Source organism: Carassius auratus, unplaced genomic scaffold, assembly GCF_003368295.1.
Source record: "Carassius auratus strain Wakin unplaced genomic scaffold, ASM336829v1 scaf_tig00012155, whole genome shotgun sequence".
Taxonomy (NCBI): Eukaryota; Metazoa; Chordata; class Actinopteri; order Cypriniformes; family Cyprinidae; genus Carassius; species Carassius auratus.
In genome coordinates, this window is record NW_020524264.1 from 7,617 (window position 1) to 23,862 (window position 16,246).

Sequence of the window (16,246 nt, forward strand, 5' to 3'; positions counted from 1 at the left end):
TAGATGTTTGCAAAACATGAAAGGTTTTAGAGGTTATTGTGGAATGACTTAAACATGATAAAGAATATAAATTACTCAAAAATCATGACTCAGTCTAGCAGAGTGGCATGATTTTAAAGTACATCATTATATAATGACAGATGAATGGTATAGTGAAAGTGACATTAGCATAAGCCCAAGATCACTCTATTGAAAGTAAATGGCTCTTTTAGATCATAAATGTAATGGTGCTGCTTTTTATATCTTTGCTGTTGGTTTTATAGATCAAGCTAAAGCTGTATTAATGTCTGTATATTTGTGTTGAATTACTCATTTTATTGTGAGTATCATGCATTTACAAATCTGTTTTGATTGGCCCATGTGCTTCTATCTAGTGGAAGAATGAGAAGTACTGTGTTGTATTGCTAACATGATAACATTATAATCTGAGTTTGCATATTATCTGAATATTAGCATTTCCTAATTTGAAAGTGTTTGGGTGGCCATTCCTGGTGGATCCAAACATGCTTTTAAACTATATTACAGAAATGCTTGCAAACGTTTTCTGTAGTAACGCTGCCAAACACATGTAGCAGCCTGAGTGACATTCAATTAACAGCCTTTCACTGACTCGCCTGGATTTATTCCTTCCTGTCAGCATCTGCCCACGGATGTCTTCATGAAAATACATAAGCAAACAAATGCACATGCATACTCTACTCTCAGTGCACTTTAACTTTCAGAAATGGTTTCTTATCTTCTTCTATGAATAATTTATTCAATCAGATATCTATGTGAAGAATTACAGCTGAAAGCATCTGCTTAATGAAAAATGTAATTGCTTTAATGTTGATGTTTATGTTATGTTTAATGTTGCTGTCAGTATAATAAAGTTGAATGAGGACTAGGGCTGTCATCCTCCCAAAAAAATAAAAAAATTAGCCACATGAAATGTGCACTATATATTCTTTGTTCGCTAGTAAACTTTTCATTCAGATATTAACCTGCAGATTGTGGCAATATTGTTCACAAAGATTAACTAAATTAAAGCAACATGAACATTCTATTAATCAAATAATTCTGAAAAAATCAGCACAGCATTTCTTTTATATTGATAATACAACTTTTTCTAATAATACTGTATCTTGAGCAGTACTGTTTCTTTATATATATATATATATATATATATATATATTAAAATAACAGTTTCACAATCGCAATATTGCCCTTTTTCTGTATTTTTGATCAAATGCAACCTTGGTGACCATAAGACACTACTTAAAAATATTTTATATTAAAAAGAATGAATAGTGTGCATTAGTAGTGAGCTGAACAAGGACTGAGGTGACGTGTTTGTGTGTCCCTTTGTGTGACTTTCCCTGAGAGGTGCAGACAGCACAGTTTGCTCACACACACATGCACCATGTGACCGGAATCCTACCACAGCTGCGTATGCGTCAAGAGCAAACACACACACACACACACACACACATACATGCTCATATCTAAAGTCACTGATCACCGCAGGATTGCACGGCACTATTCCTAGAAACACATTACCAAACACAAGGCCTGATGGACAGGAGAGAAAGTTTGAAGGACATTTATTGCCATGTGTGTGTGATTGAAAGAGAGAAATGCCAGAAGTACTATGCTGCCTTTTGGTGGAACAATAAATTGTGAAAATGTGTTTTGTATGACAATCATACACTGAATGTTACAGATTGTAGAGGTATACTATTTTAGTTGATTGCTGTAGAGCCGATTCTTTTGAAGGTTTGCTGTTGCCGTGTTGGTAGTTACCAGTTCCCTGGTGTGAAGAGATTTGTTACACACAGAGAGAGGCAGAGAGTGTATGTGTGTGTGTTTTGCTACTGTACTGCTTGTAAACTGCATCAGCACTGCAGTAATTGACAGATCGTCGATGCAGTCATCAGGAAACCCACCGGCATGATTCTGCTGATCCCAGAGCAGCACTCGCGCTAATGCATGCTCGCTATCACACCGCTGCAGACATCATGTGTGAGTTTTTGTTCAACTCCTTAGCCGTGCGCTTCCACCGAAAGACTAAACTCCCGCAAAGGGCACATGCCTACATGTGAGTAAAGGACTGGAAAAATTTTAATGAATAATGAATGTTAAATTTGAGCCTATATGTGAAGATATGGGACAAAAGTTCAGATTGATCAATGTTCCTTTTTATGGCAAATACAAATTATCTTTAAAAAGCAGGTCATTTGGTTTTTTGAAAAATAAAATAAGTTGTTAATCAAAAAAAGTGCATAATAAATAAAGATATTGTCTCTCAAAAGAGAGAGTCGATTCAGAATTGCCTTAACGAGTCGTCATATTGTCGAATCTTTTGCCTGTTGTTGCTAGTATTCGTCACACATTTGCATAATCCAGAGTCTGACCTGCACACAAACACTTCTCTAGTTAGTGTGTTTACATCATGTTGAGTAGACGCTGTGTTCAAGGATACCACAGAAATGTAATTAGAACCATTTTGTTAGACATTGTAGACATATTTTGGTTTACAAACTATCCTTTCATCAGTTAGTCACGTTAGCACTCGATCAGATCCACCATTATTGTTTTCACATTTTAGCAGCTAAACATTAGCTGTTGGCATGATTCGATTGCATAAGTGTTTTTGTATGTCATTATTATAAGATGGGATTGGAGCACTATATTGTTTTATGTAAAGGTGCTTTGTCAATGGTAGCACTGGGTAACTGGCTCAAGGACTCCTCTCTTTAGCAATCACAACAGGCTTGGCCAGCTGACATATCAGAGCAGAGTAGGCTTATGGAAGGGAGGGGTTTGCTTCAAACTTGTTAGGAACAAATTATTTTGAAATCATTGGCAAATGACTCTTAAATGCATATTCTGAGAAAATAACAATGTTTTCTGACCTTAGATGCATTTAAACCTTTTATAGGGGATTCCAACACAATATTAGGACACTTTAAAATGCCATGTGACCTGCTCTTTAAGTGTCTGATAACCAATGTAAATAAGACATTTTTGCTCTTTGTGTAAATGATCCTCGAAATTATAGGAGTAAACATAATATGCAGAATCATAATAATAAATAAATTAGAATGATGAAGTGTGTCCAGATAAATAATTTTTAAGTGTCCATATGCAGCATTTTCAGATTAGCTGTTTTCAATAACTAAAAACAAATCAGCAATTGAAAAGGAATAATAAGAATAAGATAAAATGTGACTAAAGAATACAAATTAAAGATATTAAAGACAATATACATATATAAAATGAAACCGCAAAAAGCAAAAAATGTGATTTCCTTTATTAATGCTGGCAACAGGAAGTGAGTCATCACAGTACAGTACACCTGCTTTAGGGTGAGAGGGATACTGAAGTCTGTCTTACCTTTGTAAAACATTTCCTTCTTTTTTGTTTTTTCTGTCTCTCTCTCTCTCTGAGTCATCATCGAATGACTCAGTTCTTATCATTTTTTATGCCTAGCTTCTTTCGTTGACAGTATGCCACACATGCCACTGTTTTTCCCTTCCATCTCTCTCTCTCTCTCTCTCTCTCTCTCTCTCTCTTCTCTCTCTTTTCTCTGTGCCTCTTTCTCTCTGTATCATGTCCTCTCTCTGTTCCTCTTTCACACTCCCGCCATCTTCTCTTGTTCCTCCCTCGTTCTCCTGTATTCCGGCCAGATGGCTGAGTCCTGACTGGGCTGCATATGGGCATTTGAAATGCTAATGTTGGTTAGTGTGCTAATATGTTTGTCTACACTGATCCATTTCAGTGCCAAGATTACAGACTTGTTTTAGTCTCAACTTGTCAACAAATAAGACCGTTTGTGGCAGTTGTTGACCTAGAGCTCACTCTTTATCTCTCTATCTTGTTTTCTCTCAGTGTGGAGGGACATCCTCAGTGTCAGGACACGGCTAGCTTTTCCGACAGCACCTGTAGTCAGGGCCCATACCTGGGCAACTCGGAGCGTTACGGGAACATCCGAAACATTCCTGGCCCTCAGGGGCCTCCAGTGGCCCCTTCAAGCCCAGCGACCCTGGCCTGGGCGCAACGGACCCGCAACCAGCCCGCCAGCCTGGCACTCCGCAAGCAAGAGGAAGAAGAGAGCAAGCGCTGCAAAGCGCTCTCTGACAGCTATGAGCTCTCCACGGACCTGCAGGACAAGAAGGTGTGGATCTGCGTTCTTCAAGAAGTTCCCATTGCATACTTTATCTAAAAATTAACTAATTATAATATAATATAAAGTATTGTTTTTTATAGACTAAAAATCACTCATGAATCTAAAACAATCTTTAAAAAACTAAAATAAAATTGGGGAAAATGGTCAGTGATATGATGCTTTTTTGTCCTGATAATTAATTTAAACTAACAAAACATATACAAAGATTAAAATACATCTCTTTTGTGATGAGCATGTCATGTTCTAATTTCTTTTTAGTGCAAAAAGCCAAAAAATTCAGAATGGTGATAGCATAATAAAGCAAAAAAAGCAGAATTTTATGAAAAGCAAACCTCATTGAGTAGTTTAAACTTGTATTACATTTTAAAAAAAAAAGAAGGTAAGCAGTCTTGTAAAAATATAAATACAGTATACTTTTTTTAACTTCTGATGGTTATGGCATGGTGATCTTATACTGTATATAGTGTGAAAATAAATGTATATTATATTTATGTACAATAACACAAGTGTTATTATGTAAATAAAATCATGGTGTCATCTTTAAAAAGCAGTAATACTATATTTTAATATCATTAATGAAAGGAAATCTTCAGTTTGTCAAACACTGTTGACTTTTTTGTAGTATTTGTGCTTAATTAAGGTTTATCCTAATTCTCCGCGGCCCAAACAGCCCATAGAAAAATATACGTATTACTAAGTGTTTGTGTTTTAATGTGCATGGAGGCCATCTTACAGGCTTTAAACTACAGTCAAGCCTCAAATGTACATAATGGCCTCCGGTCATGCTAATGTGAAGCCAAACCTCCATCATCTCACATAATGAAAGATGAGATTGCACTTATGATACAGAGTGCTGTTATGCTTTCATATTAAATACTAAGGATGTCTGCATTGTGAAAATATCAGTTCATGTAGGAGTCCAACACTCCAACATCTACAGAATTACTGCTGCCCATATCTTTCTTCTTTGAGTAATAATTGAGAAAGACTGCTGTTAAATAAATATTTTCTTAGATTTCTTAAGTTTCAGGCTTAAAGAATATAGCATTTAGATGTCTTGTATATTAGGTTTAAAGAAAGCAATGCATCACTTCTTTCTCTCTCTTTTGCACTCTTTATTCAATTATAATCCATTTTCATGTCCTCTTACTGTCTTTTTGTCCATCTTCCTTTTCATCAGGTGGAGATGCTGGAGAGGAAGTATGGCGGTTACTTCCTGAGCAGACGAGCGGCTCGCACGATACAGACGGCATTCCGGCAGTATCGCATGAACAAGAACTTTCAGCGGCTGCGTAGTTCCGCCTCTGAAAGCCGAATGACTCGCCGGATCATCCTGTCAAACATGCGTTCGCAGTATTCTTTTGACGAAAGACAGCCACAGGCAATATAACAGTTTTTACATGCATAAAAGTAGAAAATTCAGCTCGACTGTGAAATCTTAATTCTGTTTTATGATGTTAACATAATTAATATAAATTCATTTTTACAATTTATGATTCTATAGGTTCAGCCCCAGATGCCCCAGCAGCAGCAAGGTCGATATACCAGCCATCACACTTCGACTCTGGGCACAGCTAGCCAGACAGGAACCACAGACTCACAGCAGGAGTCTGACTCACCTGCACACTGTCCTTCAGACAGAGAGGAGTACTCGCGTACAGACGACGCTTTCAACAAACAGGTGACAGATGTGTGAACCCTTCGATTAAAGTTATGTTAAAGTCCAAATGTATTTCAATACAGGTCAGATATATATAGCTGGGATAGAATACATTTAGACTCATAGCATGATTCGTAGACATCATGTACAGTATGAAAAATGGATATCCGTATTAAGATTTGCTAAAGATCTGAATAGAAAAAAGTACAATTGTTTAAATTAATTTTGGCGCATTGTTTAAAATATTTAAAAAAAAAGGTTTTACTTTATTTTTGTTGTTCATATAAATGCAGCCTGGTGAGAGTAAGAGACTCACAAAAAACATTAACTCTTTCCTCACCAAACGAAGAATTTTCAGTTATTAATAAGATGACGTTATTTATTTTAATGTATTGCATGTTCAGATATTCATACAACAATATATTCCGGGGCCATGAAATTTGAGTGAAAACCAGCAAAAACGCTGGCGATGGCTGTGTGCTTCCTCTCTCAGGTGACATCTCTGGCTGACTCTATGGACGACACTCTGACGTGTCAGTCTGGCCGAGAGGACTCTCAGGATGGTGGTGAGGGAGGAGGTGAGGAAAGCGAGGATTTCGGCGAGTGTGTATGGAGCAGCAAACCTACCTCCCGTAGGGGGGTCATGGGGGAGCAAGAACGTCTGGGGGTCATGCACGAGGACAGCACAGCTACCTCGTACAGCGACGTCACGCTTTATATGGACGACGGCATGCCTTGTTCTCCCCTATCCATCGAGCGGGTTCCCTCCAGCACCGACACTGAGTACTGGGGCGTCAGCAGCGGGGTCGGAGGACGCGAAGACAGCCGGGATACAGAGGGCGGCGGGAGCAATAACAGCCGGCGTAGCACACCATGCACCGAATGCAGAGATTTCCGGTTGCGGGGGTCACACCTCCCCGTTCTCACCATAGAGCCGCCTAGTGACAGCTCTGTTGACATGAGCGACCGTTCGGATCGAGGCTCCCTGAGCAGACAGCTGCTTTACGAGCAGGAGCCTACGGCGGGTGGATCACCTCAAGGGACTCTCAAACACAACCCCGTCCCTCGCACGCCCAATCCCTGTGTGGCACAGGGCCAGACGCGACCCCCGGGTCGCCCCATCCCTTCCCCTATTCCAACACACGTACCACACCACACAATGATGCACCACCATCACCACCCACACCTTCACCATCCGTTGCACCACCACCCTATGCCACACATTCATCACCCCTACCCAGACCCCACGTCTCCCTCACCCACTCAGCCTCCACTCACGCCACTTTCTTCCTCGTCCTCCGCGCCACTGCCCACTACTGGCCTGGAGCACTCGGATGGGGACAACGACTCAATGAACTCTACCACCAACTCCAATGAGACCATCAACTGCAGCTCAGGCTCTTCGTCTAGGGACAGTCTAAGGGAACCCTTGCCTCCTCTGGGAAAACAGACCTATCAGAGAGAGAGCAGGCATAGCTGGGACTCACCCGCCTTCAACAATGACGTGGTCCAAAGGAGGCAATACCGCATCGGACTGAACCTCTTCAACAAGTAAGAGACATTCACCAAAATAGGACTGAGATTTTAATAGAAATTCCCCTTTTATACACAAAAAATACTTTTTATTAAATAATAATTTTACATAAAATATTATCAAGAACATTCAATTTTGCACAAATTAGTTTTTTTATATTTATTGTTTTATTTAATATTTATCTAACTATATTGACTATATATAATTTTTGTTCTTTATAATGATCACCAATCCCTTAAACAGTTCTGTCAGAGCAGTTTCTTTTGTTGTTTTACTAACATTAAATGACAGAGACAATGATTAAATGATTATCTACAAATCAAGACTATCTACAGCAGAGACAGCAGGTGCTGTCACTTTAAGACCGAATGCACAGATGTAATACTGACAAGCATTCAGTTACTTTCACAGCTGTTCATGTTCTCTTAAGACATATCTGACTGCATTTAAGTGAAAACTCAGCAAGACAGACATTTTGACATATTTTTGTGTTTATTTGTCCATTTAAAAGTATACCCAAAGCCCAAAGTAGCCCAAAGTGTGTTGCTCTGTCTCGGATCACATGCACAGAAAGCTGCCTGGTGCACAATGTCTCTTTTGCAGCTCAGTATGATTTAAAAAAAAAATGTTCATCAAGTATGTCCAGCAGGAAACTTTATATTACATCTTTCACATGACATGATTTTATGAGGGAAGGTTGACAGCGAAAACCAAAAACGAATCTAAAATTCTATTAATCGCACAGCCCTAGACATGAAATCATCTTTGAGAACAAGGAGAAGAACAAGCCCTACACAACTTGCATACTTTGCATATAAGAATGACCGACACTGAATATGTCTCTTACAAGTTCATACAAACATTAACCTAAAATCTTGATGTTAGAAAAGTGTATGGTTCTATTTATTGACTGATCTATCTACAGACATCTCCTCCATATGGTTTATCACACCTGTCGTATTTCATTATTAAATCTTAATATTGAAGAGAGGACAGACCCAGTGTGATTTCCCTGAACCTCTTTTCTGACTTAATACCGGTGTTAAGGATCACAGACGCTCTACGGTAGTACAGTTTTATTTGAACACATTACTCCTGTTATAAATCATGGAGAATACATAATGAAAAGTAACTGTAAGGTTTTATGATTGCTAGATTGATGTGTTATAAATCATTTAGCACCTTGGTAACTTTTTAGCAGGGTGCTTTAGAAATCTAATTCTGACGAGGAAATGGAACTGTAAGCAATCAAATGGATTTTAAGATCAAATGGCAGAGATCAATAAAAGACAATGCAGTCAAGCCAAAGACAGATGTGAACCTAAATCCAGTTGGATACAAAGAGTCAGATGTCTATACATTTTTCTGCCCTCAGGCTATTGTTGCTATATCTATTTTTCTTTATTTCAGTTGTTCACAGTTTAAATCAAATGAATCACATCCTATCTGTTATGTCATCACTCTCCCTGTCTTCCAGGAAACCAGAGAAAGGGATCCAGTATTTGATCGAGAGGAATTTTGTCTCAGACACACCTGTGGGCATCGCACGTTTCATCTTGGAGAGGAAAGGCCTGAGTAGACAGATGATTGGAGAGTTTCTGGGAAACCGACAGAAACAGTTCAACAAGGATGTGTTGGAGTTAGTAATGATGTTTTTCTGTCTTCCCACCCCAGACTGTAGCAAAGCATCCATATGCTGTTAACACCAGCTTGGAGGCATCAGAAACAGAAACCAGACACTGGCTAAAAAAATCAACACAAACATGTTGGCAGATGAATTTAGTGATCTTTATTTCTGTTCTTCTTTCTCAGCTGTGTGTTGGATGAGATGGATTTCTCAGGCATGGATCTGGATGACGCCCTGAGGAAGTTTCAGGCTCAGATTAAGGTTCAGGGGGAAGCCCAGAAGGTGGAGAGACTGGTAGAGGCCTTCAGGTAGCGTTTGCTGTCATCTCACCCTGTGCTCTTTTCTCTGCATTTCGTAGTTCCACATGAAGATCCGCTTCTTTCTTTCTAACAGTCAGAGATACTGCGTGTGCAACCCTGCACTCGTCCGCCAGTTTCAAAACCCAGACACGATCTTCATCCTGGCATTTGCCATAATCCTTCTCAACACAGACATGTACAGCCCCAACGTCAAAGCTGAGAGGAAGATGAAGCTGGAGGATTTCATTAAGAACCTTAGAGGTGATCCAAACCAAAAATGTCTTCAGATTAATATTTGGCTTCCAATAAAAGACAAGAGAGTAGTTTTCACCTTCTGTTTCTTTGTTCGTTCTCCCGCTCTTTTCTTGGGCAGGAGTGGATAATGGACAGGATATTCCCAGGGATTTGTTAGTGGGCATCTACCAGCGCATTCAGAAATGGGAACTCAGGACAAATGATGATCACGTGTCTCAAGTGCAGGCTGTGGAGAGGGTTATCGTGGGCAAGAAACCTGTGAGTCAATCCATGTTTCACTCATGCATGTCATACTTTTGGTTGAAACCCCATATTGTTGTTCAGCTTGTGGTAAAAAGGCTGTTGGATCCTAGTTTGTTTATTTGTGTGGTTTAGTGTGAGACAAACCAAGCTGTATTTTGATATGCTGTGTGTGTGCGTGCAGGTGCTTTCTCTGCCACATCGCAGGCTAGTGTGCTGTTGTCAGCTGTATGAAGTCCCTGACCCCAATCGACCCCAGCGGAGTGGAGTTCACCAGCGTGAGGTCTTCCTCTTTAATGACCTGCTGGTGGTGAGTCTTCACTTAGTGCATACTGGCCTAATTACTGTCAGAAGATATAGTAGAGAAAAAATACTCACTTTGATTTGGAGTCATGTGCACTTACTATAATTATATAATTATCTGCGAATGTATACCAGATAAATAGGCCTACTGTTTTCATAAAAAAAAAAAAAAATAGGCATTGAGCCTATATAATATTACTGTATTTGGAGTTACATTGTACAATTTCAGACTTAATTATCTGTATTTTTAGATTTAAATTTTTATATTTAGAATTAAAACCTTATCTTCAGGATTTATAAATATATATTCAGATTCATATAGTTTCATGTACAGTATATACATATAAAATATCTCTAGTTATTACATTTTTGTTGCGATCAAGCAATTTTTGGTCCTGACTGCAGCAAAAATTACAACAAAAATAACATATTCTTTATACATACATGTTTGACCCTGGACCACAAAACCAGTCTCGAAACTGAGATTTGAATGAATAAAGAATAACTGAGATTTGAATTGAAGCTGAATAAATAAGCTTTCCATTGATGTATGGTTTATTAGGATCCGACAATATTTGGATGAGATCACTTATATACAATATAGAACTGGATTGGTCATGATGTCATGAAAGTATCTTAGAAAATGTAAATCAATATATTGTTTTCTGTAAATGAGTAAACAAGATGATTTTTACATAATTTAGAAAGAAAAATTCTAGGCTACAAGCTCCAGTTCTCAAAAGTCCTGGGAACCAATGTTCTGTATGTGTTTTTTTTCCTTATTCAAGTGATTTAACATTTTTAGTTTTACACTAACCACGCATAACATTTTTTTCCTCAAAAACACAATCATGTACATACATGCTGCTCAAATATTATTATAGCCCAGTTTGGGCTGATTACAGTGAGATTAGACTTTAGCCATTTAGATGTTTATAAGCAACTGAAAAAAAGCAGAAATATCAGGGCATGACAAAACTTCTCCAGGCCCCAAAAATACCCTTAGACCTCAGGGGGTTAATATCATAAAGATTTTTGCCATAAAATAAAAATCTTGTTAAACAAAAAATGTTATTAAACAAATTAAGACTATTTTATATTTTAGTTTGTTCAAAATTACCAGTCTTGGTCTAGAGTACGGCTATTAGACACATTGAAAAAAAACATTCAGTCATATGTACCTGAGCAATTTTGTGTTAAGAGTATGTATATGTATAATGATAATAACTACCGAGCCTAACATCCCTTATGTTCCCGCCTTCAGGTAACGAAGATCTTTCAGAAGAAGAAGACGTCTGTGACGTACAGTTTCAGACAGTCTTTTCCCTTGGTGGAGATGCAGGTTCATATGTTCCAGAACTCCTGTAAGTATATTCATCCCTCCATCTGTCTGACCATCTGTCCCTCCTTCTTTATTTATACTATCACTCCATTCCAGCTCGTTTACACACTCTGCTCTCATCCACTCCATCTCTCCGTCTTCTCTCATTACCCTTTCCTTGCTTTCATGTAGGTGGTGTTTTGGTTTCTTAGCAGTATATGAAGGAGAAAAAGATGTCTATCTGAAAATCCTCTTCCATCTATTGTGGCTGTGCTGTTAATTGGGAACGTCTGTCTTCTATTGATCTTAATCAGTATTTGTTTTGCACTTGTTTTCCATTAACAGAATATCTAAACATCTTTAAAAGAAGACAAATTAGCTTGAAGTAAAATTCCACATGATTAAGAGCATATTTTTTTATTTAAATGTATCTTTCCTACCCCATTGACATGCTGAAGTACAGTACTTGTCAGAATGAGAGATCTATAACTAATTACGAGGCACAGCACATCCCTCTTTATCTGGGTCTCTCTATAATAGACTGCATTTACCCTCTATCTCTGTCCCTCTCTCGCAGACTATCCTCACGGTATCAGACTGACATCAGCGATGCCTGGCAGCGAGCGTAAGGTCCTGATTGTGTTCAATGCGCCGAGCCAGCAGGACCGAACCCGCTTTACCAGCGACCTGCGTGAGAGCGTCGCTGAGGTTCAAGATATGGAGAAATACCGCGTAGAGTGTAAGAAATCCTTTAACGTTACCCGTTGTTTTACACACGACATATCAAAAGCTTGACATTGTTTTTCTCTTTGCAAGCTGAAATTTCAGAAATGGTTCATCATGGTAATAGTCATAGGTATAGCTAATACTCTCTTCTCCGTAGCTGAGTTAGAGAAGCAGAAAGGTGTGATGCGTCCAGGGCTCTCGAGTGGAGAAGGGGGCGGGGTTGGCGGAATGAAAACTGAAGCTGTGAACGGCACTCTGGGTAGGCCCAGTCTGGATGACACGTACACAGCAGGGGAGGGGCTTAAACGAACAGCACTTAGCTCCTCACTGAGAGACCTCTCTGAGACAGGTACAACACACATTCACACAACAAACTCCTTTCTATTTAGACGACAGCTGACCGTTTAACGGAATTGTTGCATAACAATGCATTCAAAATCAGCTAATTTTAATTATGGATGCTTCATGGATTTCTGTAGACCTATTTTGTAGAAAAAATGTGCCACAATGTAAAAAAAATTTTTCATTTCACTCAAATATGGACATTAATTGGATTCAGTACAAATAATGTAAATTATTGTTGCCTTTTTCCATTCGGGTAAATATTTTTAAATCCACCATAGTTTGATCATGAAAGGCCTCCTGGCACAATTTGGAGGTGCTGAACTTCTATAAAGAAGTACAGTTTGACAGACACTGCCCTCTAATGGCACATCATGTCCTTACATAAGGCTTCTTGGAAAAGTGTCTGGATTTGAATAATCTTTTATTTTTATTTTACTTTTATTTATATTTTTTGCTGTTAGTATGTACGCTCTCACAGTATGCAAAATTTCTGTATGCATATAATGTACAGATGCTACATTTGTTAAGATGTGCGGTATATGACAGAGCAGACCATATCCCACAATACAATGATATTGACTTTGACCTTCTAAATAATCTCTGCTAAATGTGTTTTTTTCTTATTCTGTGTTTGATGGGGCTGCCAAGTGTTAACATATTTTTACACAAAACAACATAAAAATTACAAAATAGACATTTTGTAGAGGATAACTCACAGTATTAAACATAAACGTAAGTTGGTCATGTGACAAACGCTACTGTTTTAAATGCTTTCTAAACACAGCCAACATCATGTTCGGTGATGTGAAGTTGAGTTTTGTCAGTAGACATGTATTTATTATAAATAGATAATTCAGGGACAAAAACCCAGTATTAAGATGTTCGAAAATGTTTTCTGAATGACCTTTGACCCCGACCTTGCTGTTCTTGGTTGGGTACAGGAAAGCGAGGCCGTAGAAACAGCGTTGGCTCTTTGGATAGTACTATAGAAGTAAGTCAGGCTGATCTGCTAATGGTTTGCAATCATAATGAAATTGAATGATCCTGTGTTTCTAAATGCATGAGACCTCTGTGTTTATTAACAATGGCTTTGCATGACTTTTTTATTGTTGTGATGAAGTTCAGCATGTTTTAATCCTTATAGTGTAAAAAACTTAATTGGTGTTTGCTTTGCATGCAGCATGTCTAATAGGTTATGCCTGGTGCTAATAACTAATGCCTTGCTCTGGTAAATTAATGCCCCCAATCAGTATCTGAGGGCTGCTTGTGTTTTAAAGGTTTAGATGCATGTTTAAATACATGTAAAATAAGTGAGGCTCTATGAAGAGGAAGCTTTACTTTGTTATCTGACTGATTTTGTGGCTTGTGAAAGTGACACTGTCATTATTAACTTTGGTAAGTAGCTTGAAGCTGTTTGTATCTAATGCTGAAAGGCTTTTTGGGTTGTTACTGTGCAGGAGATGTGAGTACAGTGATGTTGTCTGCATGTACTTTTTAGTATCAAGATAAATTGTTAAAATGTGCCGTTACAAAAATTCTAGCTGATATCAATAAGCTGTTAAAATAAAAATTATATAATATAGTAAAGCAATTAAAATTACTTATTACAAATAAAATGTTTACGTTTTTAATTCTGTAAATAAATTCAGTCATAACAGTTTTTTGTTAAATAATTTAAATATTAAATATAATCTTGCAATTTTTAAAATCTGTGTTCTTTTTACACTCAACTTTGTATGTAATAGCTAAATTAACTTGCTTTAGTCTTTTTTCCGTTTTTTATTATTATTATTATTATTATTATTAGAAAAAAGAATGGAATTTTAATATGTATTGCTTATAACATAAAAATCATTATTTTTTTATTCATTTTAATATCGGTGTATTCCTAATAAGTAACGTCCATTATTTATTTGAAAAAAGTAACTGGGGAATGCTTCTCACTTCTACTCAGATTTCCAGTGTAATGATTGTCTGGCTTTGTGTGTTTGTGCACACTGTAGGGATCCATCATTAACAGCCCTCAGCCGCATCAACGCTTGCCCATGGGGGGCACTGTTCCCAGCTGCTATGGGCTGGAAGACTACCGGCCTCACCGCCCCATCCTGAGCCCCGGAGTAGGGGTGGGGGGTGGGCCGGGGCAACTTCACAACGCCGTAGGCAATATGGGCGGGGTCCCTGGCATCAGCGATCGAGGTGGGGGGCCGGGGAGCAGTTCTGGAGGGAGCAATTCCGGTTCCTTCCTGGGCTCCCTGTTTGGGAGCAAGCGCGCCAAACCCCCTCCTCCCCTTACTCCCCCGGGGCCACATTACCCGGCCCCCGTGCCACCTCCTACTACAGGAGGGCCGCCGCCTCCGTCCCCCTCCGCCCTCAGCCAGTCAGATCCAGGTGGGCCGTCCAAGATCCAAGCGCTGCACGCTCAGTACTGTCACAACAACTTTGGCCAGCCTCCGCCCCCTTACCACCATCATCATCGGTACCATATGCAGGCCGTCGCCCCTGGCCATCCACCCGCTATCCATCATATCCTACATCGAGGGTCCCTCCCACGGCGCGGGCCACCCGTGCCTTCACACACCCAGCTCCAGCAGCACCAATCCCATCATGCTATGCAGCAAGGCCGCTACGGCAATATGGCCTGCACCCCTCCGCCTCTGTCCCCGCATTCACCCAATTCCCCTATCGCCCCTTTCACCTTCTACCACATGCATCCCAATCCCATACGCCACGTACGGATGCCCGGTCCTACCGGCAAACTTCCTCTCACCCTGTCTCACTCTCAGCCCCACCCTCACGCCCACTCCCACGCTCACTCTCATACCCACAGCCATCTCGTCCATGCCCACAGCCCACACCCCTTGCTAGATCACTCCGCCCATCCAACTCACTTCGTTTTCTCACCACCCCTCAGGCACCATCCGCTATCACCGCCCGCTACATACCCCAGGGCGCCGCCCACTACATCCCACAGTATCCACCCCTCTCTTCCATCCCACCTCCTCCACCACATTCCCCGTTACCTCCACCTTCATCCCCACATACCCCCCTCACCCCCCTCACACCTCTTACCCCACTCTCCCCGCTGGCCCCGCAACTCCCAGGACCCATGGGGGCACAGTCGGGCGGACCAGGGAGCGGAGGAGGAGGCGGAGCCAGCAACAGCAGCACGGTCGGCAGCTCCAAATCCAAACCTATCAACCGCATCAGCACGGTGGTGTGAGAGTAAGTCACAACAGAGGGCGCAGGGGGCCATTGCGGAGGAGCCGGAGTCCAGGCAAGAGGAAGCACACCATACTCAGACTCTGTTACTTCCATATCCGCTTCCCTCACGTGTAGAGCGGGAATCCTGGCCGGCTACATGCTCATTGCTAGCCTGGATGGCCTCTTGCTGTTGGCCGCCAATCAAAACAAAGGCTGTGTAACAGCATCAAATCTCCAACTGAAGATCTAAGAAGCCTAATGGAGACAATGGTGAAGCAGTTGAAGTGTATTTTAAGAGTTTGAGTTGAAATTGACATGCATCGCTGCCAAATGAATAGGTTACAGGGAGAAAGGGGGTGCCAATTTATGTCGGACGGATGACCTGGAGTTTAAGAGACCAAGTTTGACCGTACAGAAGTCAGAAGACTAAAATGGTGAACTCTTTAAACACTCAACATGGAGACGAAACCGGACCGATGAGTGCAAAATATAAAAGAAATTTACTTTTTTCATTCGTAGTCTTTTCGGTTTTCATGTGTCTCAGATGACAATCATTTCAGGGTCGGT

General features: G+C 40.1%; 1 protein-coding gene across 1 annotated transcript; it reads left to right on the forward strand.

The window, feature by feature from the left end:
- Nucleotides 1-3,718: 3,718 nt before the first annotated feature.
- Nucleotides 3,719-15,803, forward strand: LOC113073432 (IQ motif and SEC7 domain-containing protein 1-like). Its single transcript, XM_026246302.1, is given in 15 exon segments — nucleotides 3,719-4,156; nucleotides 5,349-5,549; nucleotides 5,673-5,849; nucleotides 6,322-7,379; nucleotides 8,840-9,001; nucleotides 9,175-9,297; nucleotides 9,383-9,549; nucleotides 9,662-9,801; nucleotides 9,968-10,093; nucleotides 11,351-11,450; nucleotides 11,985-12,146; nucleotides 12,291-12,482; nucleotides 13,420-13,469; nucleotides 14,482-15,373; nucleotides 15,376-15,803. Coding segments are annotated over 15 exon segments (4,296 nt in total). The 5' UTR covers nucleotides 3,719-3,733; the 3' UTR covers nucleotides 15,699-15,803.
- The last annotated feature ends 443 nt before the right edge of the window (nucleotides 15,804-16,246 follow it).